The sequence below is a fragment of the Capricornis sumatraensis genome, chromosome 5 (assembly GCF_032405125.1).
Source record: "Capricornis sumatraensis isolate serow.1 chromosome 5, serow.2, whole genome shotgun sequence".
In the NCBI taxonomy this organism is placed as follows: domain Eukaryota; kingdom Metazoa; phylum Chordata; class Mammalia; order Artiodactyla; family Bovidae; genus Capricornis; species Capricornis sumatraensis.
The window spans coordinates 124,030,739-124,048,978 of NC_091073.1; the positions used below are offsets into that span (position 1 = coordinate 124,030,739).

General features: G+C 50.4%; 1 protein-coding gene across 1 annotated transcript in view; it reads left to right on the top strand.

Moving 5' to 3' along the window:
* Positions 1-5,769: 5,769 nt before the first annotated feature.
* The window catches only part of DYNC2I1 (dynein 2 intermediate chain 1), a 52,175-nt gene continuing 39,704 nt past the window's right edge, over positions 5,770-18,240 (top strand). Inside the window, exons 1-7 of the mRNA XM_068972754.1 lie at positions 5,770-5,784; positions 8,235-8,288; positions 9,378-9,744; positions 10,324-10,356; positions 11,777-11,844; positions 13,448-13,756; positions 17,310-17,365. Of these exons, the coding sequence (XP_068828855.1) occupies positions 5,770-5,784; positions 8,235-8,288; positions 9,378-9,744; positions 10,324-10,356; positions 11,777-11,844; positions 13,448-13,756; positions 17,310-17,365 (902 nt within the window). The remainder of the gene's footprint in view (positions 5,785-8,234; positions 8,289-9,377; positions 9,745-10,323; positions 10,357-11,776; positions 11,845-13,447; positions 13,757-17,309; positions 17,366-18,240) is intronic.

Genomic DNA, 18,240 nt, shown 5'->3' on the forward strand with positions numbered 1-18,240 from the left:
GATGGGTTTGCATGACCTCTCTGGGCCCTCTGCTCAGCTCTAGGAAGGCAAGTGAAGTGTTAGCTGAGTCCTCTCGGAGGGCCTCACCTGAGATCCTCTCCCAGTTCACTGCGGCTCTAGGACACAGGTCCTGATTTGTGGGGCTGACAGTCAGGGCTGTCCCTGGGCTGCCTCCATGCTGCCCCTCCCCATGTGGCAGCTCGCTTCATCTTCTCAGGACGGCAGGAGTGTCTCTCTCAAGAGTCACCTCCTTGCTGTCAGGTCCACTCAGAGCAATCTTCTTTCTGACTTGGCTGATCAGTAAGCTAGTCTTGGGTGTGAAATCCCATCACACTCAAGGAGAAGGGACTGTGGCATTGGGCGACATTTAGGGCTCCGCCACTATGGTCTCTTTGTGGACTGAGAGAAGAAAGGGGTGCGGATGGGCCATCTGAAATCGCAAAAGGGGCTCCGATTATGGTCTCAAATCGTTGCTGCTTTTCAGTCGTGCCAGCTCTCTGTGACCCCACAGATTGCAGCCTGCCAGGCTCCTCTGTCCATGGGCTTCTCCAGGCAAGAATGCTGGAGTGGGTTGCCATTTCCTTCTCTGGGGATCTTCCCAGACCATGCATTGAACCTGGGTCTTCTGGATTGGCAGGCAGATCCTTGACCACTGAGCCAGCATAGAAGCCTGGTTTCCCATGGTAGCAGATGATTTATGAATTCACAAAGGAAGGCTATAATTTTGGTACTGCACCCATTTTTATTTCTAAATGCTTATAGTTTAGGCACTAGTCTGTAAGAGCCATAATACCCTGCAAAAGGAAATGGCAGCCCACTCCAATATTTTTGCCTGGAAAATCCCATGGACAGAGGAGCCTGCCGGGCTACAGTCCATTGGGTGGCAGGAGAGTTACAGGACTTAGCAACTAAACAACAATAACAGAGCCTCAGTTCAGTTCAGTCGCTCAGTCGTGTCCGACTCTTTGTGATCCCATGGACTGCAGCACGCCAGGCTTCCCTGTCCATCACCAACTCCCGGAGCCTGCTCAAACTCGTGTCCATCGAGTCGATGATGACAACAGAGCCTCGTGGTGCTTATTCTCCAGGGTATCTGACCTTGCAATTACGAAAGTCCATCATAGTGACAAAGATGGGTGGCTACAAGGCTTCTTTCTCGTCCAAGACACAAGTGCTGGCCTCACTAAGTCTCCGGGGCTCAGGGAGGTAGGTAAGAACTAGTAGGTGGAAGGGTGCGGCTTGCAGAGCCCAGAGTGCAAAACGTGAATTGGGAGACAGCAGTCAGGGGTGTACACACTGCTCCGATAATCCTTGCGTAGCCTCAGCCCTGATCCTCAGCCTGTGGGGTTTGACTTTTGCCACTAGCCACTCTAGTTCCTGGCGTGCTGCAGTGCACGGGGTTGCAAAGGGTTGGACTTGGCTTAGTGACTGAACAACAACTCTGCTTCCTGCAGTGAGGCTGCCTCTCTCATTAATTTCCAGGTTGGAAAAAAAAAGAAATTAAAATTTCCAGTCAAATAAACTAGATAGAACAAAAGAAGAGCAACGATAATAAAAACGTCAATAACTCACATGTATTGACTGCTCAGCTTCGCAGGTACAGATGCTCAGCACTTTATAGAATTACCCGTTCAGCCCTCGTAATCCCTGCAGAGTGCGTGCCCTGTGGTCCCGCGTCGACGCAGGTGGTAAAACGCCCTGCTAGTGACCTGAGCTCGGACTTCCGACCAGCCCTCGGCACCGCAGGCAAGCTTCACACCCACACACCTCAGCGACACTGCTGCGTTGTGACTTCTGTAACAAAGTCAACACTGTGGGGAATTTTTTTACTTTCACCACAACCTGCCAGAGTGAACACGCATCCCTATTTTTATGCATGTTTTGGCTGTGCTGAGTGGCAGGAAGGATCTTAGCTCCCACCCCCACTACAGTTGAAGCTCTGAGCCTTAACCACTGGGGTCCCAGAGGAGTCCAGAACATACGTTTTCAAATTACAGGGACAAGGATATGGGGGACTAAGGCGGAAGAATCAGAGAGAGATGGAGCAGAGGAGGCGCTGGGGGAATCAGAGGTGAAGCTGCAGACCCAGGCAGAGAAGCGGCCGGCATGAAGGCCGCCGAGCTGCCTCCTGGTCTCCGGGCGCCAGTTCTCCACGGGCCCAGACTTCAGCTGCAGCTTTCTCTCCCCATCTTAAGGACTGATCACTGCCTAACCTAATGCTTTCAATCTTTACATCAACCCTTCCAAGGCCCTGGACAAATGCGCCCCCGCCCCCAGTCTCATCTCCTGCCGTCGACCCATGGCATGTCCCCTGCCCCCACTCACACACCCTGTTCTCCAGACCAGCACTGCCCGGAGTGAAAGCCACTGGCCACCTGGGCTGTGAGCCCAGGAAACGGGGCCAGTCTGAACCGAGATGTGCTGTCAGTATAAAAAACACACTGGATTTCAAAGACAGTATAAAAAAAGTACAAAACAACCCAATATTTTAAATACATTTTCTATGACAAAATGATAACATTTGGTATAGACTTGGTTAAATACTATATTTAATTTCATCTGTTTTTCACTTTGTAAAATGTGGCTACTAGATAATTTATAATGACTCTGCTATAGATAAGTTATTACATTTCCTAAACCCTCCAAACCGTTCCCTCCCTTCCTTTGCACTTGCACCCACGTTTCTTTTTGCCTAAGATGTTCTCTGTGCGTCTCTGCCTGTAGGTTGTTTGTGCTTCAGGGTCCACCTGCAAGGAGGCCCTTCCCAAACTCATTCCTTTCCTCCAGGCAGACTTTGTCACCTCCTCAGTCACTGCATTTTCATGAGTAGCTCTGACAGTTTCATGGTGTTTAATTGTTCTTTGCTGTTATGAGGAACTGGAGGTCCAGGCAGCATTTTTTAAGAAACACTTATTTACTTGGTTTGCCAGGTCTTAATTGTGTGCAGGATCTTTGATCTTGTTGTTACATGTAGGATCTAGTTCCCTGATGGAACCCAGGCCCCTGCATTGCGAGTGCAGAGTCTTAGCCTCTGGACCACCAGGGACGTCTCCCAGGCAGTGTTTTATTTATCTGCCTTCAGCATTGAGTTCCCACGTCATCAAATGAACGAGAGCGTCATCTAGTGAATAAAGTGATAGGAGATAAATGTGATTGGCACAAGATAAAATGTGACTGGCAAATGAATTGTTTAGAAAAGAATTCTTCTAAGAGGTCCAAGGAGAGAAAAACTGTTCTAACTTCCTCTATGGACATTTATTTGGCACACATGGTGGGAATGGTGAGAGAGGGGAGATAGCACTTGCAAAGACCTGTGAATATGGTGCATCTGGGGAACCCTAAGTCAGTCTGCTTGGTGACAAAGAGTGCAACTGGGTGAGAGCCAGATGGAGTCAGAAGCAGGGAGTTGAAGTGCGTCACCTGTTAGATTGCTGGCTGCAATGGACGATGGATTGGTCAGGGCTGGAGAGGGAAAAGATGAGGAAGAGAGTTAAGACACAATGATCCTGACAGGAGTGTATGCCTACTCTAGGGAGGGGAGAGAGGAGTTCCTGGGCCAGGCCCAGGTCATTCATACAGTGGGTGTGTCCTTGACTTCATCTAACACTGTAGCTGACCGCCTTATCCTCAAGGCTGAAGCCTTTCCAGTATCAGCTGTTTTCTCAGCTGACAAAGACTGACCCAGTGGTTAAGAGAATTAACTGCTGTCAGATCATCCATCAGCCTAGCTTTGAGCTCAGGCAACTATATTAATCTTTCTGGCCCTCAGGCTCATCCTCTGAAAAACAGTAACATGCCTGTCTCACAGGAACACTAGGAGAATTAAATGAATTACCAAGCGGACATTTCCAGTTTGCTGCCTCCTTTGGAGCAGTCCCTAAGTAAATCAAGGCTATCACTGAAATCACCTTTCCTATTCTTGTTTCCTGTTTGGTTCTTCCTAAATGCTGTATGAAAATGAAAAAGGTAGTACTGCAAAGTTCAAAACCAGAGAACAATTCAATATAAAAGGCCGACTGGATCTGATGATACTAACTCCTCTGAGGCAAGCAGCCAAGAAAATGGCTTTTATATCCGGAGAGAAGTAGATCCATAAACCATAACAGTATGTGACTCAAAACACAACGTCTGCAAAATTGCGTATCTACAGCAAAACCATGACATCAAAAGTTGTTCAGTTGCTAAGTCACATCCAACTCTTTGTGATCCCATGACCAGCACACCAGGCCTCCCTGTCCTTCACTATCTCTCAAATTCAAGTCCATGGAGTCAGTGATGCCATCCTACCATCTCATCCTCTGCCACACTCTTCTTTTGCCTTCAATCTTTCCCAGCATCAGGGTCTTTTCCAATGAGCTGGCTCTTCCCATCAGGTGGCCAAAGTACTGGAGCTTCAGCATTAGTCCTTTCAATGTAGTCAGGGTTAATTTCTTTAAGATTGACTGGTGTGATCTCCTTGAAGTCCAAGGGACTCAAGAGTCTTCTCCAACACCACAGTTCAAAAACATCAATTTGGTGTTCAGCCGTTTTTATGGTCCCTTCATGGATCACAGCCTTGTTCTGGGGAAGGGGCTTAGACAACTCAACGAAATTATAAGCCATGCTGTGCAAGGCCACCCAAGATGGATGGGTCACAGTAAAAGGTTCTGACAACACAAAACACGGTCCATCGGAGGAGGGAATGGCAAACCACTCCAGTATTCTTGTCCTGAGAACCCCATGAACAGTATGAAAATGGAAAAAGACATCAAAAGTACAAGACCCCCTAATAACACGCTCAAGGATGCGCTCCTTAGCACAAGATTTGAGTCCTCTCTCTCTCTACCGGTAAGTTAAATCTTTTCTAAGTAACACTTGCAGGCTAAACTGACGCGAAACACTTCGCAGAATCAGAGCTAAAGGTCAGTTACGATGTGCATCACGGGAGTAGGACCCATCCCTCTCTAGTCTTGCGTGTTTAAGGTTGGCTTTTATGTTAACCTTAAAATAGCTGTGATAAAATATTATAAACGTGAGCTGCAGACTAGTGCCTTAATATCTCAGTCCCCTTGTCTCTCGTTTTGTGTAAAAGTTGAATCTTTCAACAATTACTTTTTCAGACACTGTGTGATTCCTACCAATCCCACGCGGAATCAAACGGCAACCACGGGCACACGGACTCGAGCAGTGTGCGCCTCCGCGGAAGCAGAGGGCCCTCCGCCGCCCGCCCGGACCGAGGCTGGGTTCCGCTCCGCTTCAAAGGCGGTTTGCCCGTTTCCCTGCAGCAGCTCCCGTTCTGCCCGGCTGCGTCCCCGCCCAGAGAGCCGCTGGGCCGAGCTCCGGCCGCGCTCAGCCCCGCTGGGCACCCCTTTCCCCTCGGCCCCACGGGAATCCCGGCCCAGCAGTCGCTCAAGGCTTCGCGGGCCGGCCTGTCGGTTGCTAGGAGACAGGAGGGCGCAGGCGCGCTGGGGAGGCCGCGGCGCACGCCGGGCCGGCGGTCGCTCGGTGCTCTACTGCCCAGGCTGTCGGTTGCTAGGAGGAAGGGCGGCGCAAGCGCGTTAGGAGAGGCCGCTCCGCGGCGCCGTCTACCAGTTGCTAGGAAGAGGAGAAGCGCAGGCGCGCTGGGGGCGGCCGAGGGGCACGCCGGGCCGGCGGTTGCTCGGTGCTCGGCTACCGCGCCTGCAGGTTGCTAGGAGGCGGGACGCCGGCTGGGGGCGCGGGAGCCCGAGCGTCTGTTTCCGGGCCTGACCGGCCGGAGGGCAACGCGGCCTCTGGGGCCAGCGCGCAGCGATGGAGTCGGGGAAGGTGGGTGCAGACGCCACGCGGGCAAGCCCGTGCTCGCCGGGGCCGCTTCCTCCTCGGGGGCGGGAGGCGCCCCGGGCCTGCGCTGTGGGACCTTAGCGACGTGTCTTACTTCCCAACGGATACATCGGGGCAGTACGAGTAGGGCTGGATGAGGTTCTAAACGTTAAAGTGCTCAGTAACTAACTCAGTAACTGAGCTGTCCCGTAAAAGATGAGGAGTTACTTTGCATGCATTTCCCCCCCTTTTTTTGTCTTCTGTCGTTCACTTTTATCGTAGTAATATCGATTAGGAGTTAGAGCATCAACTTCCCGACTTCTATCGTCTTCTGCACCGGTTCTTTACATTTTCATAAGTTATTCTGTAACTTGTTTTCTGTGATTTGTTTATAGGAAGTTTTAAAAGTTGTGTTAACCAAAATTGTAGAAAAGGAGACTTGATTGAGGTTAAAAGGTGTTTATGTGGCGTATGTTACGACTGCAGCTTGGGAGACACAGATTCAAGCTCTTGAACTGTGTTCCCCGATTGCAAAGTGGGGGAGGCTTATAAAGGCAAGAATTTACAATGTTGCATTTAGCTGCTTGAGTTGTTTGTCAAGAATTATCACTGGAGCTGGGAGGAGATCAGGGCTTGCTTGGGGTCCTTGCCGCTGCTAAGTGCTGTTCTGGTCGCTGGTGGCGATCTTGGGCGTGGTGCTGCTCAGAGACAGTTCATTGCTTGGTGCTGTGGGGTGGTGTCTGAGGCCACTGAGTGGCCACCCCTTTTGTTTGCCTGAACTGGGGTCGCGTCATTGTAATGTCCGCTTGTCATCAATTGTCATATCGTGATTATATAAGCAGAGTTCACACAGAGTTCACTGCAGAGCTAAGTTGTGTGCTTGGACCAAGGGAGAGAGCGCAGTCTTGCTGCTCAAAGAGCGATGTGGGCATGCGTCTGCCTAAATATATGTAAGCAGGAGGGTTGGTTGTGTAAGGTACACTTGCATAAGGAGGTTGGAGGCTCTGCTGTTCAGGCATCTCTTCTGGAGTTTTCCTTTGTCTTCAGGCTGCGGTTTATTCCTCTCAAGGGGGGAAACACTGCCTCCCTACTTGGAGCCTCAGTTTTAATTTATTTTCCTTTATCTGCCTAACAGGATGGGACCCTGGCGGAGCAGAGGGCAGGAGGCAGGGGCTCCTGGTCTGAATCACAGTGGCTAAGCATATGTAGGGTGACGCCTGGGGTTTTGATGGGCATGAGGAGCTCTGTGTCATTTTACAGTTTAGAGAATTTAAACGAGAAATTTAAAAAGGAAAGGAAGAAAAGCTTCAGGATGAAGTAAGGCCCGAAGCCAGGTTTTTGTTGGTGAAAATGTAAGAGGCAGCTAGAAAATCCTGGGGTCCCTGTTGATTTGTTGCCTTGTTCTTTTTTTTTTTTTTTAAATTTTATTGGCGTAAGTAATATAATTTACAACCAGTAAGGGCCCTGATCCAGTGGGTTTTCCACACTGGATCAGATTCCTGCAGATGCCTCCCGTGGGTAGAAGTCTTGGACTCCACTGCCTGCTCCACCAGCAGTACACTCTGTTGGCTTTGGGCCATTTGTTTGGAAAAGATCATGTATTAAACCTCTCTAAAGAGCAGTTAACTTGAGAGAAAATGTTTTAAAGTTCAGCAGCTGCAGGTTGTAGTGATGCTAACTGTTGCTCACCATCCTCACCATGTCTTACTGTGCACTCCTTTTGTTAAATCGACCAGTTTATCAGAAAAGAGTACACGTTCCACTGAGAGCAGAGAATGATGCCCTTTCTGCTTGCACTTTGGCAGATTCTTGGCCTTGTTGCTTTTTACTTACTTCTCCTTAGTGTTATGAGCTGTTGTGAGTTTTCCCCCTGCTTTCTTCATTCACACATCACCAGGATGGTTTTCGGTGGCTGGTCCATGAATGTGTTTTTCTTTTTTATTTGCACTCCATTTGCTTTAAATTTGAAACACACCAGGTCCTCCTGTATTTATGCTCTTAAGGCAGTTTCTCGAAGGCAAATGACGTAGTTGGGATAGGTTTATCTTGTTCTCTATAGGAAACCACCCTTGACTAGTTTCTATCATCACCCAAGGCTCACAGCTGGGGCCCTGTGTTGTGGACTTGTTGCTGTCAGCACCTGAAGAGGCATCTGCCTGGCAAACTTCCCACCGAGGGTTCTGCTGTGGGTCTGCCTGGGGAGGTGGGGCTGGGTGTCTGCACTGGGCGTGAGCCTCAGAGCAGCAGGAATACAGGGTAGCCTGTGATCATTTATGGGTAACTTAAAAAAAATCTGTTTATGATACCTTTTATTCTTATAGACAGACAGTAATTTCTGGCATTACAAGGATTGCCATTGACTAAAATGGTCTAATGAAAAAGCAGCTCACTGGAGCATAAAAATTAGATGTTTTAAACTCTAAAATTAAATTCTAACTCTATACTTTTCTTTTTAGAGAAGAACCAAAGATGATACTTGGAAAGCAGATGACCTCCGAAAACACCTTTGGGTAGTATATTTTAAAGATTTTGGGGAAAAAATTTTGAGTTTGGGTCTGTGTGGACCCTGGATGGTAATCTTGGATAGTGTTACCTGGTTCTCAGCTCTGCACAGCTTTGCTTACATGTGGCTCATTTCAGAGGCGTTTTGACGCAGAGATAAAGCCACATGGTTCGTTGCTCAGGAACCGTCCTGGCTGCGGTTTTCTGGCCCATTTCAGCCCAGCATCCCACCAGTGGGGTTCCTGTTGGGGTTCATAACTGGAGCCTTGTGTGTGTGTGTGTATGTGGTCTGTGTGTGTATATGTGGGGAACTGAAGGGTTACAATCAAGACCTCCTGAGAAGGGACTTCCCTGGTGGTCCAGCGGTTAAGACTCCACGCTTCCGCTGCAGGGGGCATGTGTTCCATCACTGTCAGGAACTAAGATCCCGCATGCCATGCTGCGAGGTCAGTCAGTCAGTCGTTCAGTCTCTCAGTCATGTCCGACTCTTTGCGACCCCCTGAATTGCAGCACGCCAGGCCTCCCTGTCCATCACCAACTCCCGGAGTTCCCCCAAACTCACGTCCATTGAGTCGGTGATGCCATCCAGCCATCTCATCCTCTGTCGTCCCCTTCTCCTCCTGCCCCCAATCCCTCCCAGCATCAGGGTCTTTTCCAATGAGTCACCTCTTCGCATGAGGTGTCCAAAGTATTGGAGTTTCAGCTTCAGCATCAGTCCTTCCAATGAACACCCAGGGCTGATCTCCTTTAGGATGGACTGGTTGGATCTCCGAGGTCACACACACACAAAACACCTCCTGAGAGTTTATGGCGATGGTCCTTGTTCTCTGAGGGGGACCCCAGCGGCCAGTGTCCTGAGGCTTTCGGGCACAGCCTCAAGCTCCCTTCCTTTCTTTCGGATTCATGGGGCCCTTTAGGTTTGACTGGCCAGCAGCCCCGGATGTCCCTGGAGGTGAGCACCTGGCTGGTCCCGGGGCTGCAGAGCTGGCTGCAGGCCTGGCCTGCAGGGAGCGACGGCCGTTCCAGCCAGTGCTGCCCAGGGCCCTTCGGTGGGCGCGGCCCCAGGGTGCAGACCTCGCTCTTCTTCCCTCGTGTAGGCGGCTCAGGCCTCTGGTCCCAAGGAGGAGAAGCACAGAGACCGGAAACCGCTGCGGGAGTCGGAAGCGGACCTGGCAGACGGCAAAGAGCACCGACCCAGGGACCCCGACCGCGAGGCCAAGCACAGAGAGCGGGCCGCCGAGCGGGACGGCCACGCCGCCCGGGAGCACCCCCGCGGGGACAGGGAGCGGGACCGGCGGAAGGAGAGGCACCGGGAGCTGGACGCGGGGAGGCCGCATGGCCGGGGGAAGGAGCGCGAGAGGGACCAGGAGCACCGGGCGCGCCGCGAGGAGCTGAGGCAGGCGGCCGGGCACCACAACCTGCTGGCCCGGGACCGCGAATGGGACCGGGACCGCGATCGGGACCGCGATCGAGACCGCGATCGGGACTGCGACCGCAACCGGGACCGCGACCACAACCTGCTGGCCCGGGAGCGCGACCGGGACCAGGACAGGCCGGCGCGCCGGCGGGCAGGTCTGTGTCTCCGTGGAGGCGACCCCGCCCCCTGGTCGTCTGTGGTTTTTCTAAAGGCTGACTGTGAGGTCAGAGCCCCTGCGATGCGCCTGTGTGCGCACTTTGCACTGTTTTCAGTGAACAGAAAGAGTAGCCACTTAATTATTGGCTGGAGTTTTACTATTGAAATATACTTTAGGTTTATTTCCTCCATAATTCACAGCCCCTGTTTTAAATTAAAAAATAATGCTCTTTGATAAAAAGAATTTCTCAAAAGTATCAGATTTATTTTAGCCATCTTTAAATATTTGTTCAAATTCCTAGAGATTCTAAAGGTAGAGGTAAGTACTTTTTTCTTCCCAAATGGAATTAAGTATCTTCATTGTTTTTTATTATACAAATGATATCTTTTTCCTATAAAAATTCAAACTAGCCAACATAAGCTAAAAAGGACCGTGTTAGAAGAGCATGTCGTGGCTCCAGCATCCTCAGGCTGTGACCGAAAGGGAAGCAGGAGCTCAGTTCGTGGTCTGGTGGCAGGTGTTGCTGTGTGTAGGGCCTTGGGCCCCGGGACCCGAGGTTCGGGCAGGGTGAGGTTAAGTAGGCTCTTTCTACTCAAGCAGTGACTCCCTTGCCATCCATCGCCTCTTTTCAGGATTATCATTTTCATGTTCTTGGTATGTTCTTGGTAATGAAGTCCTTTTTGTTTTCCGGTCGTTCTGGTCGCTGCCTGGTCTTGTTTCCTCAGTGCAGCATTGCTCTGGTTGTTCAGGAGTCTGTGCGCCCTGCCTCTGATGGGCCTTCCTCCTCCCCCTGGCCATCTTCTCACCCTTTGCCTGTCTCCTCCGTGTCTCCCTTGGGTCCCCAGACCCTCCCTCCCTTCCTTCTGTCACAAGCCCTGGGAACCGCCCTGAGCGCCACTCTCTCTCGGAGCCTAGCCCGTCTCTGCACTCCTGTCGCCCCCACCAGGGGGCCCACTGCGTGTTTTGATCTCTTATGGGTGCGCTTGGTCGCTCAGTCATGTCTGACTCTTTGTGACCCATGGACCGGGGCCTGCCAGGCTCCTCTGTCCATAGAGTTCTCCAGGCAAGAATGCTCCAGTGGGTTGCCATGTCCTACTCTAGGGGTTCTTCCCAGCCCAGGAATCAAGCCCAGGTCTCCCACGCTGCAGGCAGATTCTTTCCCATCTGAGCCACCAGGGAAGCCCCTGTTCTTGTTTGTCCAAGACTTTTAGAAAGTGGTCAGGCTTGGTGAATACTTTTGTGGTGAATGAAATTTGTTTTCAGTGATCTCTGTATGTTGAGTTTTGTCCTCACCTTTAAAAATGTGGGTTTTGGTAGTTCTAAGCCTAATAAGTATTGTGCAGATTCAAAAGTGAAAGTCTGGTTTTCACTCCTGGATGGGGCTGCGGGCATCACTGGTGATTGAGGTGGTTGTATTGGGTCCCCATGGCAGGGAGAGATCACAGGGTGGAGCCTCCACCTGGGGCCACTGGAGTGGGCCATCCTTGCCCCCTGCATCGCAGGGCCTCCTGCACTCATGTGTCCTCCAGGGGACCTGGGGGCAGGAGGGGGCAGTCCCCCAGTTTGTCCGAGGCGGCTTTTCCCCGTGGCTGAGCATGGGGAGGGAACGCCTGCCCAGCTGGCCTGGACTTTGCTTCCCTGAGTCTCTGTCAGCGACCGGGGCTCTGAAGGCCTGTGTTTGGGCTGGTGCCCTTCCGGGGCTCCTCTGACACACTTTCCAGGTTTCCTCCTTTTTCATTCCATTTTAAGTTTAGATTCTAGAACTTTCCATTCTTGAGATTGGAGAATGTTTCTTAATTAAAGAACATGTTTACATATGTGATACTGTGTGACATGTGCTGTAGAGACTGCTGCAGGACGTTAAAGTTTGGGCATGTTAAAAATATGTTTTATTTTTGTAGGAAGTAAAGCAAGAATTGAAGAGAGGGAGCAGAGAGATGAAGACTCTGAACGAGATGAGGATCGGGAGAGAAGGTACCGAGAGAGAAAGGTATGCAGGGAGCGGCCCCGGGGCTCAGCTGCAGGGCCCAGGACACCCAGGTGGGCACTGTGGGAGCTTTTCTGGTGAAGAGTGTAAAACAGAGTCCAAGACCTGAGACTCTTCTCAGCCACTGAGATCTTTTAGGCAAGTGTGTTTCTCCAATTCCAAGAGTCAACATTGGCTATTCTGGAAAATTTACAAAATACAAATAAATAAGAAGAAGAAAATTAAAGGTAGGTGCCTGCCTAGAAGAAAATGGCAACCCACTCCAGTGTTCTTGCCTAGAGAATCCCAGGGACGGGGGAGCCTGGTGGGCTGCCATCTGTGGGGTCGCACAGAGTCGGACACGACTGAAGCGACTTAGCAGCAGCAGCAGCAGCAGTCTACCTAGAGATAATCACTGATAATGTTTAAGTATGTATGTCCTGTAGGTTTGTGTCCATATATTCATATATATGTATGTGTTTGGATATGTACACAGAAACTTCGTTTTAAGTTGGATCTTTGCTGTTTTATAGCCGCTTAAACTGAATACATTTTGAGCATTTTTTCTAAGCTATCACACCTGTCTGTAGTATTTTAATGGCTGCATAATACATTGTTCAGTGATGTCGACACGTCACATCTGCTTCCGTGAACATTTACTTTGATTCTAAAGGTTTTATTAGGAGGACGTCCGAGGTGTAGACTGTTTGCGTTTATGCATAATTATTTCCTAATGATCAGTTTCTGAAAGCGGACTTGCTTGATCGCGTTGTGTTGGCTCACCTGTCACTTCACACTGAGCGTGGTCGTTCCCGTTGGCCAAGTGTGACTCCCCCCGTCCTAAGCAGTGCCTGGGCGTTACCCTAGTTTGTAATGTTTGCTCATTCGACTCAGACACAAGAGGCATTCTGGGAAAGGGTCTGTTGCCCTTCTACTTGTTACCACCCGTGCATGTCTGCCTGCTGCTGGTGCGGGGAGTAAGGGTGCTTTGAAGATGAACTGTCTGAGAGTCACATATGTCAGTGCTGTGAGCAGAGTGGGTGGGGGCGGTGGGATTGTCGCCAGAGGCGTGGCAGGTGGGCCCACAGGGTGCAGAGATGGAGGAGGCCCTGAGTGAAGGGAAAGGATGGTGCGGTTTGTGTTCTGTTAAGACGTCGTGGTAACGCTCACGATCCGTCATGCCGTGTTAGTTTGCAGCCGCTCACTGCCTTGTGGTGCCTGCCCCCGGGGTCACCAGGCGCCCCCCTGGGTCCGAGGAGCGGTCTCCCTGCGGGTTGGGGCAGACCCGTGCCGGGAGGAGAGGAGCCGTGTGCTGCCCCCAGACGCCTCACATGGACGGCGCTGGTGGGCCGGGTGCTCGGGTGGCGGGCAGCCGGGGAGGGGACAGCAGCTGGGTCAGGAAGGTTCGCCCTGCGGAGAAGCGGGGGCGATGGCCCCCCGAGGGCCAGGCCGTGGTGAGGGTGCGTGCTGGCGGGGCCGTCCCTGCCGCCTCCTGCCTTCGCTGTCACGTGCGTCTGGGAGGGTGGCCGCGCCGGAGGCCTGGCGCCTCCGCCTCTGCGGGGCGTGAACACGCGACGGCGCGTGCTGCTTACACACGCTTCCGTGTCTGGCCCCGGCGCCTTCACAGCTGCAGTATGGTGACAGCAAGGACAACCCCCTCAAGTACTGGCTGTACAAAGAAGAGGGCGAAAGGCGGCACAGGAAGCAGAAGGAGCCAGACCGGGAGAAGAAGCACCGGGAAAAGAGCAGCACGGGGGAGAGGAGGGAGAACGCCTCAAAAGAAAAAGGCAGCTCTTTCTCCGACAAGGAAGGCGAAGCGCGACATAAGGACAGGCGCCATAAAGAGGGCTTCCCCGCGGGCGAGGAGAGGCCACAGGGCCACGCGGAGAGGAAAGAGCGGGCTCGCAAGGAGGAGCACCGGAGGAGGGAGCCGAAGGTACCGCCCCCGCCCCCGCCCCCGCCCCCGCCCCCGCCCCCGCCCCCGCCCCGCCCCGCCCCGCCCCGCCCCGCCCCCGCCCCGCCCCCGCCCCGCCCCCGCCCCCGCCCCGCCCCCCCGCGCGCCTCCCGGCTGCTGGGACCAGCTCCCACAGGGAGAGGCTGCTTCCCAAAGGTGACCCGGTGTAGACGGGAGTCAGGGCAGCATCACGTGACCACTGTACGCACGTGGCTGATCTCCCAGCGGACGTGAAGTGGAATGAACTTTTACCATATATTCATAAATTTATCATAACATTTTGAAATTTAACATTTAAAAGGAAGCTGGTTTTTTAAAAAATGTATTTTAATTTATTTTAACTGGAGGCTAATTACAATATTGTAGTGGTTTTTGCCATACATTGACATGAATCAGCCATGGGTGTACATGTGTCCCCCATCCTGAACCCCCCTCCCAGCTCCCTCCCCACCCCATCCCTCAGGGCCCTCCCAGTGCACCGGCCCTGAGCGCCCTGTCTCATGCATTGAACCTGGACTGGCGGTCTATTTCATGTATGGTAATACACGTTTCAATGCTATTCTCTCAAATCATCCCACCCTCACCTTCTCTCACAGAGTCCAGAAGTCTGTTCTTTACATCTGTGTCTCTTTTGCTGTCTCGCATATAGGGTCATCGTTACCATCTTTCTAAATTCCATACATATGCGTTAGTATACTGTATTGGTGTTTTTATTTTTGACTTACTTCAATCTGTATAATAGGCTCCAGTTTCATCCACCTCATTAGAACTGATTCAAATGCTTCTTTTTAATGGCTGAGTAATACTCCATTGTGTATATGTACCACAGCTTTCTTATCCATTCGTCTGCTGATGGACATCTAGGCTGCTTCCATGTCCTGGCTATTGTAAACAGTGCTGCAATGAACATTGGGGTACACATGTCTCTTTGAATTCTGGTTTCCTCAGTATGTATGCCCAGCAGTGGGATTGCTGGGTCATATGGCAGTTCTATTTCCCGTTTTTTGAGGAATCTCCCCACTGTTCTCCATAGTGACTGTACTAGTTTGCATTCCCACCAACAGTGTAAGAGGGTTCCCTTTTCTCCACACCCTCTCCAGCATTTATTGCTTGTAGACTTTTGGGTAGCAGCCATTCTGACCAGCGTGAGATGGTACCTCATTGTGGTTTTGATTTGCATTTCTCTGATAATGAGTGATGTTGAGCATCTTTTCATGTGTTTGTGAGCCATTTATATGTCTTCTTTGGAGAAATATCTCCTTAGTTCTTTGGCCCACTTTTTGATTGGGTCGTTCATTTTTCTGGTATTGAGCTACATGAACTGTTTGTATATTTTTGAGGTTAATTCTTTGTCAGTTGCTTCATTTGCTGTTATTTTCTCCCATTTGGAAGGCTGCCTTTTCACCTTGCTTATAGTTTCCTTTGGTGTGCAACAGTGTTTAAGTTTAATTAGGTCCCATTTGTTTATTTTTGTTTTTATTTCCATTACTCTGGGAAGTGGGTCATAGAGGATTTTTCTGTGATTTATGTCAGAGAGTGTTCTGCCTATGTTTTCTTGTAAGAGTTTTATAGTTTCTGGTCTTACATTAGATATTTAATCCATTTTGAGTTTATTTTTGTGTATGGTGTTAGAAAGTATTCTAGTTTCATTCTTTAACAAGTGGTTGACCAGTTTTCTCAGCACTGCTTGTTAAAGAGATTGTTTTTTCTCCGTTGTACATTGCTCCCTGCTTTGTCAGAGATGAGGTGTCCATAGGTGCATGGATTTATCTCTGGGCTTTCCCTTTTGTTCCACTGATCTATGTGTCTGTCTTTGTGCCGGTACCATACTGTCTTGATGACTATACTAGCTTTGTAGTAGAGTCTGAAGCCAGACAGGCTGACTCCTCCAGCTCCATCTTTTTTCTCAAGATTGCTTTGGCTGTTCAAGGTTTTTTGTGTTTCTGTCCGTTCAGTTTAGTTCAGTCACTCAGTCATGTGTGACTCTTCGCGACCCCATGGACTGCAGCACGCTAGGCCTCTCCATCACCAACTCCCAAAGCTTATCCAAACTCATGTCCATCAAGTCAGTGATGCCATCCAACCATCTCATCCTCGGTCATCCCCTTCTCCTCCTGCCTTCAATCTTTCCCATATCAGGGTCTTTTCCAATGAGTTAGCTCTTTGCATCAGGTGGCCAAAGTATAGGAGTTTCAGCTTTAGCATCAGCTCTTCCAATGAATATTCAGGACTGATTTCCTTGAGAATTCTTTATACCTAGGTAGCCATTGAATCATAATGCTTTCCTGCCTGGCACTACTGATTTCGTTCTGTTTCTTCTGTTCCAGTCTATTTTATAGACTGATGCCAGACTGTTCTTCCTGTTAAACATGTTAATTATGCTTTTTCTAATTGATTTTGGAAAGATTTTTAACTTAGGAAGAAGATAAGAATAAAACAACAGTTACCTGGAATCCTAGACTTGGAGCTAATCCATTTTGTAATATATATTCGGAGAAGGAAATGGCAACCCACTCCAGCATTCGTGTCTGGAAAATCCCATGGACCGAGGAGCGGGGTGGGCTATGGTACCTGGAGCCGCAAAGAGTCAGACACGGCTGCGCGACTCAACAGCAGCGCCAGGATGTAGTCCCTTGCAGTCCTGTTTGTACATAATGAGCCTGAATGAGCTTCCTAAAAATGCAGAGCTGGAGTCATGCTTTGCTGCTGTTCTGGGAATTGCTTTTTTACCGGTGCGACGTTAACTAGCTGCCTGGCATTCTGCCATGGCCATAAGCTCCTTTGTTTACGAGTGACCTGATGCTGGACATGCGGGTCAGTAGAATCTACTGGTCAGAGACAGTGTCTGAATAGTGCGAACTCCTGTTAGGCGTTTGCTGCTGGCCGTGTATTGCCCTGCACGCCAAGCCTCCTTCCGTCAGTGCTTTCTCTGGCTCTCTCCCCACGCCTCCCCCTCACCTCCGGCCCCCCAGGTCTGGAGCCCCTCTGTCTGGAGGCGCGGCCTCTCTGGCCCAGGCCCTCCTCAGGGAACAGCCTAATGCCCCTCGTTTCCTGCGTGCTTCTGGGCACTGTCCACGCAACAGATGGCTCTCCTTTAAACAGCCTGCCCTCGTGTGTTGGTTTACATTCTGTTTTTAGAAATTCACTTAATTTAACAGAAGAGCCTTTAAATTTTTTCCATAGGTGTGCAGATTTGTGAAACAACCATATTCCGTGTGTTTGACAGTTTTATCATTTTAAATAGTGTAAGGATCTAGTCAGATTTTCTGAAAATTATGAAGAATTGGTCAGTGTCAGTTTCTTTCCCTTGGGTAATATCGCTGAGACGACGGATAACTACCTTTAGTGTGCCTTAGTCATCTCCCTTATGTCAAGCACCTTATTTACTAAGACAAGTGGTAGAAACAGTCGTTTTAAGAGGCGCCTGTAGCATGGAGCGGTTGTTAGGTTCTGAGCCCGTGGCTTCTTTTTCGGAGCCTAGTCATTGTGAATTCGTTGTGCTGTGCTCATTAACGGGTGTGGGATTTCCCGACAGGATGGGGAGCACAGGCATCGAGGAACAAGTCTGAGGAGAGACGGCACGGGCAGCCGGTGAGTGAATGTGTCCCTTGGCCGATTGCTGTGTTTATAGCTCCGTTCTCCCAGAAAGCATCAAAATGGACCTTTCCTCTTGGGCCTGATTATGGCCAGGAGATGAGAGTACGCTACAGCTAGACTTCAGGCTCTCCAGACGCGAACCCTCCAAGTTGCGTCTTCAGGGTCCTCCAGGAGCTGGGAGCTTGCTGTGGGTTATGAGTCCTGCGCGGCCTTTCACACACTGGCTGGTGTGGCCTCAGGATACCAGCCCTCCCCGGGCACCGGTCTCCGGGAGTCTCCGCTCTGCGGGGGAGGGCACCTGCAGCGGCTCCGGGCTTCCGGTTCGTAACCCCTGGACGCTGAGCACAGACGTGCCCAGCAGACCCGCTGCCCCACTGCAGGTCAGGCACGGCGTGGGCACTGCCCACTGCTGCGTCCGCCCTTTCTGGAGGTGGCTGGCCTTTCAGAGCCTGTCTTTACTGGTGAAGCTTGGATGAGGCAAATTTTGTGGGTTTTATGAAGATTAAGGTCAGAGTTTGCCTGTAAATCCTCATTTTGTATGTGAGCTCCAGATTATAATTTATTCTTTACAGCAGCGATATTTGATGATTCTTTTTCACAGATTAGGGAGATTCAGGTTAAACACCTTGCCCTAAATCTTACAAGTTTGCACAAAGTTATACTTAAGCCTGGGGTGCAGATTCCTAGATTTTGTATTGCAGATCTGCTAGAAATGCAGTGAAGCTTTTGCTTGGTTCTATATGATTTTAAACATACACTGTGTTGGATTAGTATGAATGTTAAGTTCCAAATATTGAGAATCAGGTTGTAATTTTGAAAACCTTAATTTTAGGTCCAAAGTAAACATACAAAATATGTTCTATAAAAAT